This window comes from Hemicordylus capensis, chromosome 6, assembly GCF_027244095.1.
Source record: "Hemicordylus capensis ecotype Gifberg chromosome 6, rHemCap1.1.pri, whole genome shotgun sequence".
In the NCBI taxonomy this organism is placed as follows: domain Eukaryota; kingdom Metazoa; phylum Chordata; class Lepidosauria; order Squamata; family Cordylidae; genus Hemicordylus; species Hemicordylus capensis.
Window position 1 is genome coordinate 3771615 of NC_069662.1, and position 17532 is coordinate 3789146.

The 17532-nt window shown below is 48.6% G+C and overlaps 1 protein-coding gene across 1 annotated transcript in view; it reads right to left on the bottom strand.

Annotated features, from left to right (window-relative positions):
* LOC128331594 (hydroperoxide isomerase ALOXE3-like) overlaps positions 1–15456 on the bottom strand; it is a 47652-nt gene extending 32196 nt beyond the window's left edge. Inside the window, exons 1-4 of the mRNA XM_053265179.1 lie at positions 15310–15456; positions 10406–10610; positions 9211–9295; positions 623–745 (exon numbers count right to left, since the gene is read on the bottom strand). Of these exons, the coding sequence (XP_053121154.1) occupies positions 623–745; positions 9211–9295; positions 10406–10610; positions 15310–15456 (560 nt within the window). The remainder of the gene's footprint in view (positions 1–622; positions 746–9210; positions 9296–10405; positions 10611–15309) is intronic.
* Positions 15457–17532: the final 2076 nt, after the last annotated feature.

Here is a 17532-nt window from a genome sequence, read left to right on the forward strand (position 1 = left end):
TAACAAAGTTGTTGTTGTTATTGTTGTTATTATTTCTCATCTCAAGGTTCACTCCTTTAATAAAGTGATTCCTGATAGTAGATAGGAAGCTGCCATTTGCTGAGTCAGAGCTTGCTTCACCTAGTTCAGTGTTGTCTGCACTGACTGGCAGCAGCTCTTCAGGTTTCAGGTAGCATTTCCCAGCCCTACCGGGAGAGGCTGCCAGGGACTGAACCTGGGCTCTTCTGCATGCAAAGGAGATGCTCTCTCACTGAGCTATGGCTCCATCCCCTGAGCAGATCAAGCCTCCCCTGACCTGCTCCTCCGCACCCATCCACCACCTCTGCACACATACTTTGTTTCTACCACTCATGTGTCAGCCCCCCTTTCCCCATCATCTCTATTTCCTGTCACTGAAGACTATAACCACACACCCTGGGGTGGAGGGCAGGGACCCACACTGTCCCTAATCTCTGCAAAATGGCATCACGGGAGAAGCGCCTGGCTTCTGCAAAACCCGGGCCTCGCGTCACACACGCGTCTCCTTTGTGCCTCTTTCCAGACTGGAACATCTCTCTCTCCATTGTGAGCCCACTACCCCAGGCCCACCCCAGCAGCAAGCCCCGCGGCCACAGTGACTCACGACTTGGCTACGCGCAGGCCGAAGACGGCAGTCTTGGTGACCAAGTACTTCGAGTTGGAATCCAGATCAGCTGTGCTCTCAGCATCGATGCATCTCGGAAAGCCTGGGGCGTACTCCTTCCACCTGCAGGGACACAAGGCAGGCCCAACTTTGCAGGATGCAGAAGCAAAGATATTGCAAAAGTCATGGGCACAAATTGCTTTAAAATTAGATCAGAGGGTTCCAAGCTCAGGTCCCCAGATGTTGCTGGACTACAACTCCCATCATCCCCAGCCACAATGGCCAGATGTTGTTGGACTACAACTCCCACCATCCCCAGCCACAATGGCCTTTGGCTATTTGGCCACTGTGGCTGGGAAAGATGGGAGTTGTAGTCCAATAACATCTGGGGACCCAAGCCTGGAAACCTCTGGGTTAGATCCAGGGGTAGAGTCACCATTACGTGCCTGGGTCCCCTCTAAAGGGATCCCCAGCTAGGTTGGAACCCCAGCGCTGGCTGAAGCAGCTCACGGACATTTCCACATCTGACCACACCCCCTGAGTCTGACGTCAGATTCAGGGGCGCGGACATGGCGCATGTGCGCTAGCGCATGCCCTTCATCACAAATAGGGGCCACCAGTGGCAGGGTGCACCCCCACCGCTGGCAGATTGCTATGCCGCTGGTTAGATCCAGGCTGTCCAGCCCTCCAGCTGTCTTTGGACTAAAGCCACAGGGGCCCATTATAAGTGGCTAATAATAATAATAATAATAATAATAATAATAATAATAATATCCCCAGCCACAGTGGCCAATAATAAGGGAGGACGGTCTTGTGGCCCAGCAGCTGCAGGAAGACCAAAGTTGTGCAGCCCTGGGTTAGATAAAACCCACAAAGGCTATTCCCACGATCATAAATCGCTGCTGACTTGGCAAAGCGGCACCTTTTTAACCTGGTGATTCTCTTTTATTTAGCAGGGGGAGAGTAGCTGGCCCTATCTGTCTCCAGCACAGCATCCCTCCAGTGACTGTTGCTGGTGTCTATCTTACATTTCTTTTTAGATTGTGAGCTCTTTGGGGACAGGGAGCCATCTTATTTATTTGTCGTTTCTCTGTGTATACCGCCCTGAGCCATTTTTAGAAGGGCGGTGTAGAAATCGAAATAAATGCGGCAGAAAGCCCTCTAACTAGGTGACTGATCCCGTTTTGTAATCGCGTGCGAGGTAAGCAGTGAGGTTGGAGGGGGGAGAAATGGTCGTCTTGGAGAGAGGAGCTGAGTTCGGATGGCATTTCCTCCTACCTCGGTAAAGTGCCGGGTACGGGAGCTGGACAGGATAGTGCCCTCTGACTAGTGTTCTTTCTAAAAAAAATTTCATCTGTTTGCGGAATGAGTTTTGTTCTGGGTGGCAGTATCAAGGCAGTGTGTGCATACCTGCATTCAGAATGGGGCCTTCCTGATTCAACCTGAGCAGGATCTAGAATTAACTGAGTGGACATTAAAAAAAGTGTGAGTGCACGGACACGCACACGCCTTAGAGGGAACACTGCCTCTGACCCAGCTCCTCTCCCCCAGAGGAACACTTCTGCCCCTCCCTACCTTGCTTTTTCCCTCTCACACAATAATGGGAGCTCTCACAGCTCCTGGACGGGGGCAGCACTACCCTAATTACAATCACGTGGCCGGTCTTAAAGAGCAGAGGCCCATTGGTAGCTGTCATCAGCCATGATTGAGGGAAGCATATTTATTTATTTACAATAGTTATACCCCACCCCTTCCAGTACACTACTGTTCGGGGCGGCTCACAACATTAATAAAATAGATACAATATAAAGTAAAATAATAAAAATAAAAGCAAACAAGTTGAAAGACCAAGCTGAACCCACATTTTAAATTACACATTTTTAAAAGTTTCAAATTAAAGGTTATGAATAAAAAGCTAAAAACGATGAACCAAAGAACAAAAAAAACACTACCACTAAAAAAAAACACTACTGCACTGGGCGGAGGAGAGGGGAAAGAAATATGTAGGAAGGGAATATGTTAAGTTCTGCTAATGCATATTTGCATACATATACCTGTTTTATATCTTGTGAGTTCAGTTGTGAATTCTGTTCCTGTTCAGTTGTGAGTTTGTGAGTTCAGTTGCTTCTTGTGAGTTCAGTTGCTGTTTGTGCTCTCAAGAACCCATGTGTTGAAAATATTGTGTGTGTCATGGTGTGTGACACGCACAATATTTTTAACACATGGGTTCTTGAGGGCACAAACAGCAACTGAACTCACAAGAATGTAAGAATGTGGCACAAAAATGTGCCACAGTGTGTCCCCGCCAAGTCCGGCTATGCTGCCTCATTGTGGTGCTGTGTGTGTGTTCCTGGGAGGGATGAGTAAAGTACACCAGGAGGTATACTCCCAGTAGGGTCACCCAAGGTGCGAAGGTCATCCCAGCTGCTCAGCTAAAGCAAGCAGGCACCTATATTGGGCAGCAGTGATATACGAAGGACGGTCACTTTAGTGACAACGACAAAGGCATCATTTCATACTGCACGGGAGAAGGCAATGGTAAACCATTCCTGTACTTTACCAAGGAAACCACATGGATAGACAAAATGGAATGATTGTCGATGTAGTGCCGGATGACCATGGGCCCCTCAGGTCGGATGGTACTCAACATGCTACTGAGGAAGAGCTGAGGAATGGATCTATCAGAGTATCGATGGTGTTTATGACGCGGTTAGATTCAAGCCTTTTGGACATCTAGCGGCTGTTGTTGCCGTGTGGGAAAAGAAAATCCGAAGCTGCAAAGACAGAGTTACAATGAGAATGTGGAACCGAAGAAGCATGAATAAGGGAAAGCCCGACACAGTGAAAGAGGAAATGAATCGACTGCAGATTGACATCTTGGGCATCAGTGAAGTAAAATGGACTGGAATGCAACACTTTCAGTCAGAAAATCATACCGTTTACTGCTCAGGACATGAAAAACAGAGAAGGAACAGTGTTGCTTTCATAGTCAGGAAGGATATAGCAATGACAGTACTTGGGTACAATGCAGTCAGTGACCGACTAATATTAATTAGATTTTGTGGACAACCCTTTAACATGACAGCTTTTCAAGTCTATGCCCCAATGACTGATACAGAAGAAGAGGAAGTTGATGAGTTTTATGCTCAAGTTCAGTCTGAAATGGACAGAACATGCAAGCAAGATGTGCTGCTGATGGATGGAGACTGGAATGCCAAAGATGGAAAAGGTAAGGAGGAAAACACAGTCAGACTGTATGGCCTAGGAAACAGAAACGAAGCAGGAGAACGACTTGTTAGTTTCTGCCAAGCCAATGATCTCTTCACTGCTAACACATTCTTCAAACAACCAAAGTGGCACCTATACACATGGACATCACCAGATGGAATACACAGAAATCAAATTGATTACATTATTGATGCAAGGAGGTGGGAGAGCTCAATTATTTATTATTATTTATTTATTATTTATTTATTAGATTTATATACTGCTCTTCCGATACGGCTCAGGGTGGTTCACAACATGATAAAAACAATTAAAAACAAATTAACAATTAAAATCAAACTATTAAAACACAATAAAACCAATAAAACAGCTAAAAGCCCTGAAAATCAGGGGAACAATTTAAAACAGCTTAAAACAATTAATAATTTAAAACTCTGGAAGGCCAGGCCAAATAAGTGCGTTTTAAAGGCTCTCTTGAAGGACAGCAATGATCTCAAATTACAAATTTCTGCCGGGAGTGCATTCCATAGCCCAGGAACCGCTACAGAGAAGGCCCGCCTCTGAATCGCCACCAGACGAACTGGTGGCAACTGGAGACGAACCTCCTCAGATGACCTTAACGTGCGGTGAGGATCATGTAAAATAAGGCGCTCTCATAGATAACTCGGACCTAAGCCGTTCAGGGCTTTAAAGGTAATAACCAGCACTTTGTATTTTGCCCGGAAACATATCAGCAGCCAGTGTAGCTGTTTCAAAACAGGCATAATATGGTCTCTCCGGGTTGCCCCAGAGACCAGTCTGGCTTCTGCATTCCGAACTAACTGAAGTTTCCGGACTACATACAAAGGCAGCCCCATGTAGAGCGCATTGCAGTACTCAAACCGGGAGGTTACCAGCTGATGCACCACTGTTTTGAGGTCATCCTCTCCGAGGAATGGACGCAGCTGTCGAATCAGCCGAAACTGATAGAAAGCACTCCTGGCCATGGCCTCCACCTGAGATACCGGGGTGAGGCCTGGGTCCAGGAGTACTCCCAAGCTGTGCACCTGCTCCTTCTGGGGGAGTGTAACCCCATCCAGCACAGGAAGTTCTAACTCCTCCCTCAGACTCTGAACCCCTACAATGAACACCTCCGTCTTGCTTGGTTTCAGTTTAAATTTGTTATCCCTCATCCAGCCCATTACGTCCTGTAGGCAGGAACTTAGAGAATGAGTGCCATTCCTGAAGATGAAAAGGAGAAGTAGATTTGGGTGTCATCAGCATATTGATAATACCCAGCACCAAATCTCCTGATGACCTCACCCAGCAGTTTCATGTAGATATTAAAAAGCATTGGTGACAGAATGGAGCCCTGGGGGACTCCATATAACAGCTCCCGTTTTGAGGAGCAATTGTCACCCAGCTCCACCATCTGGAATCTACCCAAGAGATAGAAACGGAACCACTGCAAAGCAGTGCCTCCTATCCCCAACTCCCCCAGGCGATCCAGAAGGATACCATGGTCGATGGTATCGAACGCCGCTGAGAGACCCAAAAGAACCAGCAGAGTCACACTCCCTCTGTCGATTCCTGGGTAAAGGTCATCCATTAGGCTGACCAAAGCTGTCTCAACCCCATAGCCCGCTCTAAATCCAGTTTGAAATAGGTCTAGATAATCAGTTTCCTCAAAAACCGCCTGGGGCTGGTTGGCCACCACCCATTCAATTACTTTGCCCAACCAAGGGAGATTGGAGATTGGCCTATAACTATCCATCGCTATGGGGTCCAGGGAAGGCTTCTTAAGAAGCGGTCTAACCACTGCCTCCTTCAGACAAGAAGGCACCCTTCCCTCCCTCAGCGATACATTTATGATATTAACTAGGCCACCTCCAACAATCTCCCTGCTAGACAGAAGCAGCCAAGTCGGACAGGATCCAGAGAACAAGTGGTAAGCCACACCGCCCCAAGCAGCTTGTCCACATCCTCAGGCATCACAGATTGAAACTGATCCAGTCTAATACTGCAAGAGGGATTGCTGGACACCTCCTTCAGTGACGTCTGTAAAGACCTTAAGGGTGGAAATAGACACAGAAAAATGAGGAAAGTTTTCCGAAAGATCTCTGAATTCAGAAAGAAGTTCCAACTTCGAATTGGTAAGTTAAGGGATGCCAAAGGAAGGTAGTATCTGATTCAGAGAAGGTCAAACTGAGATAGGAGTATACTGAAAATTTGTACAGCAGGGACATCAACATCCAAGAAACTCTAGAAGATATGCCCTTCTTGCAAGAACCTCTAGTACGGGAAGATGAAGTTAGATCAGCACTCCGGTCATTAGCAAGTCGGAAGGCTACAGGAATGGATGGAATAGCTACAGAAATATGGCACGCAACAGAAGAAGAATCAGTCAAGGCTCTAACCAAACTATGCCAGCAAATTTGGAGAATGACACAGTGGCCAACAGTGGAAGAGCTCAGCTTACATACCCATACCAAAGAAAGGAGACTTAACAGATTGCTCAAACCATCGCACAATATCCTTAATTTCACATGCTAGCAAAATAATGCTCAGGCTCATCCAACACAGATTAGAGCCCTACGTGGAAAGGGAAATGCTGGATGTTCAAGCTGGTTTCAGAACAGGCCGAGGAACAAGAGACATCATTGCTGATGCACGCTGGATAATTGAGAAAGCCAAAGAATACCAGAAAGAAGTCAATATGTGTTTTACAGAAATGCCTTCAATTGTCAAGTTGTGGAATATCTCATTGTTCTCATGAGAAACCTACACACAGGACAGGAAGCCACAATCCAGACGGAACATGGTAAAACAGACTGGTTCCATATCGGTAAAGGAGTAAGACACAGCTCTCTACTTTCTCCTTTTTTCTACTTATATGCTGAACATATACTGAGAGAAGCTGGATTAGAAGAAGAGGAGTGTGGTTTTAAAGTTGGAGGAAGAAACATCAATAACCTGCGCTATGCTGATCACACCACTCTTGATAGCTGAGAATGCAGATGATCTACAAGCTCTAGTAATGAAAGTCAAGGAGCACAGTGAAAAAAATGGGACTACGACTAAATGTAAAGAAGACAAAACAATGGGTACAGCGATCAGCCTCAGAATTGATAATGAAGACATTGAAGTGGTGGATAACTTCTGCCTTTTAGGATCGACCATAACAGTAAAGGGTCCAGCAGTCAAGAAATACGCCACAGACTAGCACTTGGTAGGGTTGCAATGAAGGCCTTGGAAAGGATGTTCAGATGCCGTGACGTGTTTATACCTACAAAACTTAGAATTGTTTGGACAATGTTTTTTTCCTGTGACACTTTATGGATGCAAAAGATGGACTTTGAAGAAGCAAGATAGAAAAAATATTGAGGCTTTTGAACTTTGGTGCTGGAGAAGACTTTTGAGGATACCACGGACAGCCAGGGAAACAAAAAAATGGATCATAGAACAGGTCAATCCAGAATTTTCACTCGAGGCACAAATGATCAGGTTCAAACTATCATACTTTGGACACATTATGCAGGGGCGTAGCTAGGGGAGAGAGGGCCTGTGTTCATCCTTCTCTCTGGTGGCCCCCCAGAGTGAGGGAGATAATGAAGAAAATAGGGAGGAGTGGATCTGGAGGGCCCTCAGGAGCTGGGGGCCCGTGTTCTTTGACCCTTTCGCTCAATTATAGCTACGCCCCTGACATTATGCGAAGATCCAGATCCCTTGAGAAGTCCATAATGCTGGGAAAAGTGGAAGGAAAGAGAAGAAGAGGACATCCAGCAGCAAGGTGGATGGACTTGATTACGACAACAATGAATGCACCACTGACTGAGAGCCCTTAAAGGCCAAGCTGAGGACAGATCATCCTGGAGAGAATCTATCTGTGTGGTCTCTAAGAGTTGACACGGACTTGACGGCACTTAATCAATCAATCAATCAATTAATCAATCAATCACAGTGTGTGTTTAGGGGAGGATGATGCTTAACTTGGGGTGGGGGAGGAGGGGGTGCTCGAAAGGCCTTTAAGTCCAGGCTCCAAAATTACCTAGGTGCACCTCTGGGCTCAGGTGCCCATTGTTCTGGGCAGTACCCTTTGCTGGAGAAGAACAACTCAGAATGGATCTCATCATCCTGCCCTGTCCCAGTTGAATCTAGCTTATTATCGCTGCTGCAAGACAGAATTCTCACCGTGATGGAGACTTAGCAGGACTGGTTTGAGGATTTGGGGGTCTGAACCCCTTATACGAAAGGGAAAGAGCCTTCCAAAGTCCTCTTACCAGATGACTCAAGCAAGGGCATTTTTTAAAGGCTTGTTTTATGTTCACCTTCTAACTCTTCAAACTGCAACTACTAAAGGTGGGATTTTCTAGGGCTGGAACCGAAATTTCTCCACAGTGAAATTCGAAAGAGGACACTCAAGGTTTGTGCCAAGGAGAACTTCAGAGAGGATTCTCCAAAGGAGAAACATTTGGAGGGTTTTCTCAGACACTTCCTCCACATCGGTTGAATTTTGTCCCTCTTTCTGCCAGCGCTGCTCAGAAACAACAGCTCCTCCTGCCTCCCACACCACCCCAGTTACTTACACAACCCAGAAAAAGCACCCGGGGCGAACTGAGTTAAGACTAAGACCTGCTCTCAGGATTGCATGTCAGGCTGTGTCTGGTCTGCACCACTTCAGCCTGCAGGGGCAGGGCTCATAGGAATGGGATGCTTCTCCACAGACCACTGGGAGAGGGGGACAGCACCTGGAGCTGATGGGAGTCGTAGTTCAACAGTGGCCTCTGGCCTCTGGTTAGCCACTCCTGCTGTAGGCAGAGACCAAAAGTCTCTGCATCGAAGCAGGTGAGGTGTCATTTTCTGTGTATAGCGATTCTATTATTTGATTGATTCTTTCTTTCTGTCTGTCTTTCTTAAATTTATATTTATGCCTTTCATCAATGGGCACTGGTAATTCACTGGAACTGCATGATGATGCATATATATCTTGCTGCAAGTGCCATATAAGAAGAGGAAGTGGGGGATATCTCTTTAAGACTAGGGGAATACCTCTTCTGAGACTGGGGGGAATGCCTCTTCTAAAATTGCAGGAGTGCCTCTTTTAAGACTGGAGGAATACCTCTTCTAAGATTGGGGGAATGCCTCTTCTAAGACTAGACAATGCCTGCCACCTGAAATTTTTACATGTGCTTCTGTTGCTTGATTAATCTTAGTTGCTTGGTGAGATTACCCGAGATTTTTAAGCAGGTAATCAAACTGCCAAATCAATTCAAGAGTGCAGCCTTAGTTTCCTTATGCCCAGCTGCCAAAAAGAGCCTTATGACCAGCTGCCCAAGTGATTGGAGCAAGTTCTAAAGGGAAGCGACAGCTAATCTCCTGCTCACCCAAAGTTTTCTTGCCGAGTTTTCAGCTCTTCCTTCCGATGCTCCGAGAGAAGAGGATTTCCAACATCATCCGCAACTGTTTTGGCTAGAGAGGGAAGGGGAAAATAGGAGACCCTTCTGACAGGGGTTTCCAAGCATGGGTCCCCAGATGTTATTGGACAACAACTCCCATCATCCCACCAGCCGCTGGCCATTGTGGCTGTCCCACCCTGACTTACACAGCCTTCTGGGGGTGGAGGAAGGGCTGAGGATTAGGAAGGAACCGGCCTGACTCTCAGGAACAGCTCTGTCCATGTGGGGAGGGCTTTCAGAGAGAGGGGGAGAGGCGTGGGAACCTCTCCCTCGCCTCCTCTGCACCCAGTCTGCTGTGCAAGAAGCTGTCTGCACAGGGACCTTGGAGTCTCCTTCTGGGCCTGCAATCCTTCTTCCATCACTGGAAGGCTGTGGGTCACATGGCCGCCTGGCAGCAGCTACAGGCGGGGCTGGGGCAATCCCCCCTCTGTCCGAAGCCCTGGAATGCTGCTGGCAGTCAGTACAGACCGCGCTGATCCCCCTGGCCCCCGCGGCCTGACGGTGGAAAGTAAGTGCATAGGAGCTTTCTAAAGACATGTGCTCTGCACATGCTCAGAGACAACCCCTCCCATTCAATTCAGCTGAGATCTGAGCCTGGAAACAGGCTCCAGCCTGTGTCCGGATTGCAGGGAGTCGGGGGGGTCTTTAGCCCTATTCAGACATTCTGTGTACTCGTAGGAGTGTACAGTGTACACAGGTACCACTATTCACACGTTCTGTTGAACACAGGTACAGCAGCACACTTCCTATCTGTACCCTGCATTTGAGGGGCCTGTACCCAGGTCTCACTTTGAGCATGAACCTGGGCACGGTCATTCACACCAACACATCTACAAGTGTACGGGCATCTGTCCACTCGGACAGCCTCATGGCTGAATCGGGCATTCCGGCTCATACTCTGCTCGCTGATTGCAGCTGCCATCCCCACATCAACATCCACAGGAGCAACTGCAGCCCTCTCACCCCACTTCACCACACCCGCCCAGGGCAAGGGCCACCAGGCATCTCTCCCCGGCGTCCGGTCCCGAAGGCCGTCTCACAAAGGCCTGGCCCCGCCTGGCTCCCAGCAGGCCAGGGTTTATGAGCCGCCCCTTGAGAAAGGAGAGGAGGGGTGGTGTCCTACCTGCCCCCTCCCGCAGGGTCAGAGTGCAGTATCCCTCCAGCCACTGGTAGGATGGGAAGTGGAAGGTCTCGCCCCCTGGACTCTTCACCGTGACGAAGCTGCAGAACCAGCTGTCCTCGGGGAAAAACAAGTAGGGCTCCTTGTGCAGCCAGATCAGCAGGATGGGCCCCAGGTCGTGTTCACACGGCACCTCGTACTCGTCCACCTGGACACGGAAAGGAGAACCCGCCTGAAGGGGGAGCAGCAGCACAGGTAGACGGCAGCCACGCCGCCTCAGCACTCCGCCCCCTTGGCCAGGACTCTGACTCCTGCTCTCTCTGGCCAGCTCACGCCTGGACGGCTCTCCTCTCTGGCCGTCCCCATCTTGACTCCCTCACCTCTGCCCATCGCATTGCTGCCCAAAGCGCCTGCCTCTCTCTGACGGTGAGATGCCCCTTTGAAATCCCTGCATGGGCTTCCTAGGTCCCAGGTCCAACCCCTGGGTGCTTTCCTGGAAAGCACCCACTTTCCTGGGTGCTTTCCTAGCTGCTCAACAGCAGCAAAATGCCTCCGTCCAGGCAAGTCACACTCGAAACGTAAACTGTAGGGGGAGCAGTCTCGCAGCAACTAAGGACTCGAAAAAGCAATAACTTTCTTATGCTGGATATATGACGTCCTAGCTCTTAAATCCGAGCGATTAAATCTCTTCAAACAGTGATTTTAAGACAAGCGATTTTAAGACAAGCGATTAAGACAAGCAATTTTAAGACAGCGATTTCGAGACAAGGCATTGGCAACATGAACGGCACCCTGCTGTCTGTGTAGGGACAGCGGTGTCACAACGCAGGAAGTGTGAAAGCCCACTTCCGAGATCCGACGTGACCCCGTTGCAGGATCTGATCTGGAAAGTGCCCTGGCAGCATCTGGGAAAGATCCCTAGCATCTGAAGATTGTGAAATACTTTCTCGGTCTACTGAGTAAAACTTCAAGCCTACTTGCTCCCTTTGGATTTAAGGAGGACTCTGCTATGTGCTTATAATTCACAAAATAAGTGGCTGGATTATTGATTGTATTTCATTGACTGAGGAAGATTTCGAAACTTGATCTTAGCGCTACAGATTTGGCATTGTTTAATTTTTGTTGTTGGTATTGGATCGTTGTTTGTAAAGGATCACCTCAATGCATCCTGTTTGTCTGTATATTCCTATTCCATGTATAATCTCTCTCTATAAAACACGAAGGTTATACGTGAAAATAGGAACATAGGAAGCTGCCAAATACTGAGTCAGACCATTGGTCTATCTAGCTCAGTATAGTCTTCACAGACTGGCAGTGGCTTCTCCAAGGTTGCAGGCAGGAATTTCTCTCAGCCCTATCTTGGAGATGCTGCCAGGGAGGGAACTTGGAACCTAGATGCTCTTCCCAGAGTGGCTCCATCCTGAGGGGAAGATCTTACAGTGCTGCTCACACTTCTAGTCTCCCATTCATTTTTAACCAGGGTGGACCCTGCTTAGCTAAGGGGACAAGTCATGCTGGCTACCACAAGCCACGCCCCCACCAATGAAAATGTAGGGGCGTGGCTTGTACATGCAACCTTTGTCCAAGGCGAGGATGGCGGTGGAGCCATTTGGGTGGCAGGTGGGCCCATGGAAGGAGCTTTCACTACCATCTCCGCCGCCAGCACCCCGTCAGCACCCATCCTCTCTGCCGCCATGGGGTGGTTTAAGGCAGGGGAGGGAAGTGAGGCAGGGGGGAGGCTGGGCAAGGGGCCGAATTGGCTGGTGAGAGGGCAGGAAGGAGGTTTCACTGCCTCCCCTGCCATCCTGGATGGCAGGGGGTGACTGGGGGGGACGGCTGGATCAGCGGGGGTGGGGGAAGAGACCGGGAGAACTAGCGCACAGATGCTCTGCGCCGGGCCAGCTAGTATAACTTATTTCATTGTCAGGTATTTATTGCTTGTCTGTTCAGGGCTGCAGCTGGTCCTTTGAACGGGCCTTTCGCCTGCTGGGGTGAGGCAGAGCTCAGGGCTTCCTTGATGAATGGGGCTCTCCGACCCTGACTGGGATCTCCTCCGACCTTACAGTTGTGTGGACGAGCCTCTTGAGTGTGGTGGAGAGTTGCTCTCGTGGTGGCCAGCATGAATTGTCTCCTTTGCTCAGCAGGGTCCACCCTGGTTCGCATTTGGATGGGAGACAACGTATGTGGGCATGGTAAGACACCTGCCTGCTTGCGTGCAGAAGGTCCCAAGTTCCTTCCCTGTCAGTATCTCCAAGATAAGGCTGGGAGAGACTCCTGCCTGCAGCCTTGGAGAAGAAGCCACTGCCAGTCTGTGTTAACAATAATATGGAGTTAGATGGACCAAGGGTCTGACTCAGTAGAAGGCGGCTTCCTGTGTTCCTATTTTCCTAAGCACGTGCAGAAGAACCTTACTTGCGGACTTCATACCTGCAGTTTTGCGTATCCGCAGTCAGTGAATTGGCACCCAACCTCGGTATAGGTGGAAAAAAATAGGCAACAACGGGATTTGTTTTCATGTATTCATGGGTTGAGAGTGGCCGGAAATGACCTCGGAGGTCATTTCTGGCCACCATTTTAAGATCGGGAGCCTCAAAATGGCTCCTTTTGCAGGTGAAGGAAAAAAAAAGGCAAAACCCCACAATTTCTGGCCGATTTTCTTTTTGCTATTGGGGGGCATTGCTGTCCTGCTGGGTAGCCGTGGATCATGGTAGGCCATTCCCCCCTCATTTTTAAGGCCATTCCTCCCCCACCCTTTGATAACATTTTTCCGACCTCCTGGAATCTAATCCCTCCAATTCCATTGCCTGAATGCCTCTTGTTTTTGAGGTCCCTGTACCTGTGGTAGCCGCAGAGAACAGAACCCCTGTGAACGTGGAGGTTCTCCCATATATACTCTCTCCCTCCCTCTCTCCTTCTGCACCCCCCCTTATTTATTTATTATTTATTTATTCGATTGTTATACCGCCCTTCAGAAAAGGCTCAGGGCGGTTTACAATTAAAACAGAAACCATTACAACTAACAACAATCAAAACAATAAATATAAACACCAATTAACAATTAAAACATCTTCGAAAACAAACAATAAGAGCAATTAAAACCCTGAAAACCAGGTTAGAGCATTAGAACAATGAAAACTAATTAAAATGACTCTGATGACTCTTTCTCATCTGAAGCCTGTTTTTAGGAACCCCATTTGCCCTTTTGTGAATATGGCAAATATTATAAAGACCCCAGAAGCCTCCACTGATCTCTCATATGCTACGGAAACTAAACCCAGGTATGGCTGTGGGACTGCTGATCAGCTGGGGAGAGTGGGGCACACACAGCAACACATGCACACTGAAATTGCAACCACAAGTTTGGAAATCTGTCCAGGTGCTCAAAATTTGGGTCTTTAGGATGCTGAGTCTTGTAGAGACAATTTAAGACAGTGCTTTTTAACCCTTCATTGGCCGTGTCCAATGCTGCACATCCTGTTTTCTTTTCTGCATGCTTCTAACGTTAGCATTTGTAGAGAGCTGGTCTTGTGGGAGCCAGCATGACTTGTCCCCTTAGCTAAGCAGGGTCTGCCCTGGTTGTATATGAAAGGGAGACTTGATGTGTGAGCACTGTAAGATATTCCCCTCAGGGGACGGAGCCGCTCTGGGAAGAGCAGAAGGTTCCAAATTCCCTCCCTGGCAGCAGCATCTCCAAGAAAGGGCTGAGAGAGATTCCTGCCTGCAACCTTGGAGAAGCTGTTGCCAGTCTGTGTAGGCAATACTGGGCTAGATGGACCAAGGGTCTGACGCAGTATATGGCAGCTTCCCATGTTACTAATTGTGAGTAGTTTTAAGCGTGAGTAAGAAGGAAATAATTGCACATATTTTCACGAGAAGGTAGGAGTATTTATTTATGGTTAGGTTTTTCACTCTGCCTTCCATAACAATGATCATAACAAGGCAGTCCACAAGCATGTTAAAACACAACAACAATAAAAGCCATAAACAATTAATTTAAAACACCCATCAATAAAACACCACAACGCGAGCAGCATTGTATGAGGAACAGCCCTCCTTAAGGGTCAAAGGCCTGGGTCACGGGCCCCGAATCATTAAGGCCAGGGTTGTCAGACTTGGGTGGACATTAGCCTTGGGCCATTGAGGCTGGGGATGATGGGAGTTGCAGTCCATCAACAACCCAAGTTAGAGAACCGGTGCAGGGGCGTAACTATAATAGGGCAAGGGGAGACAGTTGTCTGGGGGCCCACTGCCTGGGGGGGGCAGAGGCAAGTCACATGACTCCCCCCCCCCAGCCACGCACCCACCCAGGCTTCCTTCAGTGGTATTCATCCTCTGAAATGGATGTGAGTGTTGAGACCTGGAGCTACCAGAACAGCATGTCTTTCTCTAGCAGCATTAAATGACTTGCATCATCCACAATTTACAAAACCTTAAAAATAATAATTTAGGATGATGTGGTGGTGGTGGGGATTTTAAAATCTTGTCTCTGGGCCCACTACAACCTTGCTATGCCCCTGAACTGGTGCATGAAGGGCTTTAAAGGTTATAACCACCCCCTTCAACTGGACTTGGAAACAAACTGTCAGCCCTTGTGTAGCTCTTGCAAATTGGGCGTAATATGATCGATCCCACTTTGGACAAAACACTGGTCGCTGCATTTTGGGCCATCTGCAGCTTCCAAATACTCTTCACAGGCAGCCTCACATGGAGTGCCTTCCAGTGATCAGCCACGATGATGTGGTTGAGAGATGGGTATTTTGCTCCCAGTTTTTCTCCCTCCCTGCCAATGTTTTCCAGCTTTAACGCGGACCAAGAAATAAAGCCAGCCAAGCTGCAGATCTCCAGGTTGTCCTCTTAATCCCTGGAACCATCCCAGTCTAGTCTGTGCACGCTCACAGAATACTTACGGCCCCAGGAACAAAATCCCGTCCCAGATGATCCAGCCGGTGTTTGGGGCTCTCCCCTCGAGCCCCGACCAGGGTGATGGAGACGCTGCTGTAGGTGCCTGCCAGCAAGAGATTGCCAGTAGCCACCTGGACCTTATAGGTGGCCATTTGGAAGAGGGCAAAAGAGACCTCAGACTGCAAGGACAGATGGGAGACTTGTGCGGTCTCTGAGGCAAGTGGAAAGAATGTCTCTCTGCTTCTCCCCAAGGGTAGCTGTCTGCACCATCCACCCCTGGCTAACCTGTTCTTTGCTGGCGTGTCTGAGCTGCAGACTGGCTGCTGCCCCGTGAAGTGGGAGAAGAGGGGTGCTGCTAGGATCAGTCCCTAGATCTCAGTTGCACAAGTTCTACAGCAACAGAGCTCCTGGCTTTGCTTCGCACACGGCTGCTGGCATCCAAATTGCACCAATAAACTGGTTCGAAGGCCTTGTGCAATCTTGTGGGCGCTTTCCTGGGTGGGGCCCTCGTTGCTTCTCTCTCTCTCTCTCTCTCTCTCTCCTGTGACGAATCACACAGACCAGGGCACACATGCAGGGAACTTGATGTGTGAGCATCCCTCAGTTAGTTAAACCCTATCTAAACTGGCTTAAGTACTATATGCCTAAAAATCGGTCTACAATACTGTTATTTCAATATATTTTTACAGCAGCAACGTCCTTGTGGGTTTAAGTAGAATAACAGTCTTGCTTGGAAATGTTTTTTTCTACCAACAGGAGTTCAGTGGCAGTTAAATTAGTTATCCCCTAGCAATTGTCCTTATAAAATACAGACATTTTGCTCATATTTATGTTCTTGACTCTTACAAGAGACTGTTAATATTTAACCATCATCTGGAGTAATGATTTTTTACACATGTGTTTGACTTCCTACTCCCAAATAGTCCCATTGGTTACAATTTAACATTAATAGTTTATCATTTGAGTGCAGCGGTAACCCCCACATCCCAAGCATGGCGCCCTGTGTGACTGCAGCGATCAATGAGAATGTGAGTTGTGAGCAATGAAAAATGAACATTTCAAACCCCATACTAATGAGGATTCATTAGCACAGCACAGGCTCTTTTCAGCAAACCCTCCTCCGGAACCCACCTCCTTTCCCTTCCCTGTACTTGCTCCAGGCTCTTCAGCTCTGAGGTAGGGATGTGCGAGCCCCCCCCCCCGGGGTTTCAAATGGTCCAATTGAGTTCGGGCCATTTTTGGCCCGTTCCAGGGCTCTCTCCGCTGGCAGCGGCCCTTTTGGAGGCCACCACGCATGCACACTGGCCATCTGTATGGCCAAGTCATGACTATGGGGTGGGTGGGGGGCTGCCAGAGATCTCCTACAGCTGCAGCAGCAAATCTCCCCCCCCCGAGGCAGTGTGTTGTTTTTAAAAAGTTGTTTTTTAAAACAAACAAAAACGAGACAAGCCGGGGGTGGTCTGTTTGGGGGCCAAAACTGAACATGCCCAGTTTGTTTCGAGTCCAGTTCAGACATGAACTGAACTGAGCAAACTGGTTTTGTGCACATCTCTACTTTGAGGTCTCCCTTTGAAGTTCTCCACCTCTCTCTCTCTCTCTCTCTCTCTCTGTCTCGCACCCCCTGCCTGCATCTTCCACTGCAACCTTTGTGTATAACAAGCCTCTTGAAGCCAGATGCATGAGAAATACAGGAAACTTCCAGCCACAAACCGTAGCCTGCTAGGCACTGGACACAGCCTCACCTTTCCTGTTTCTGCAATCCCAGGCCGGCAGCAAATACAGGTTTACTGCACAAGTGACAGGTCTGTTCTGGAGGCTGTGGGTAGCAGACATTTGGGACAGCCCGTTTGAGACCAGGCAGCCTAGTCTGCCTCCAAACACTTCTGCTCTACTGTTTTGTATGCTGGGCTGCAGTGGGGAGTTCTGGCATCGTTCCCTTTCACTCCCCCACCCCCAGGTTTCAGCTGGGCCACCCCATTTGCAGGATGAGGGCTCCCCACCACACTGCCCCAAGTCATGTACTTCCAGAGACCACTAGACTCCTAGCAATAGAGAGCCAACATGGTGTAGTGGTTAGAGTGCTGGACTAGGACCGGGGAGACCTGCGTTCAAATCCCCATCCAGCCATGATACTTGCGGGGTGACTCTGGGCCAGTCACTTCTCTCTCAGCCTAACCTACTTCACAGGGTTGTTGTGAGGAGAAACTTCAGTATGTAGTACATCGCTC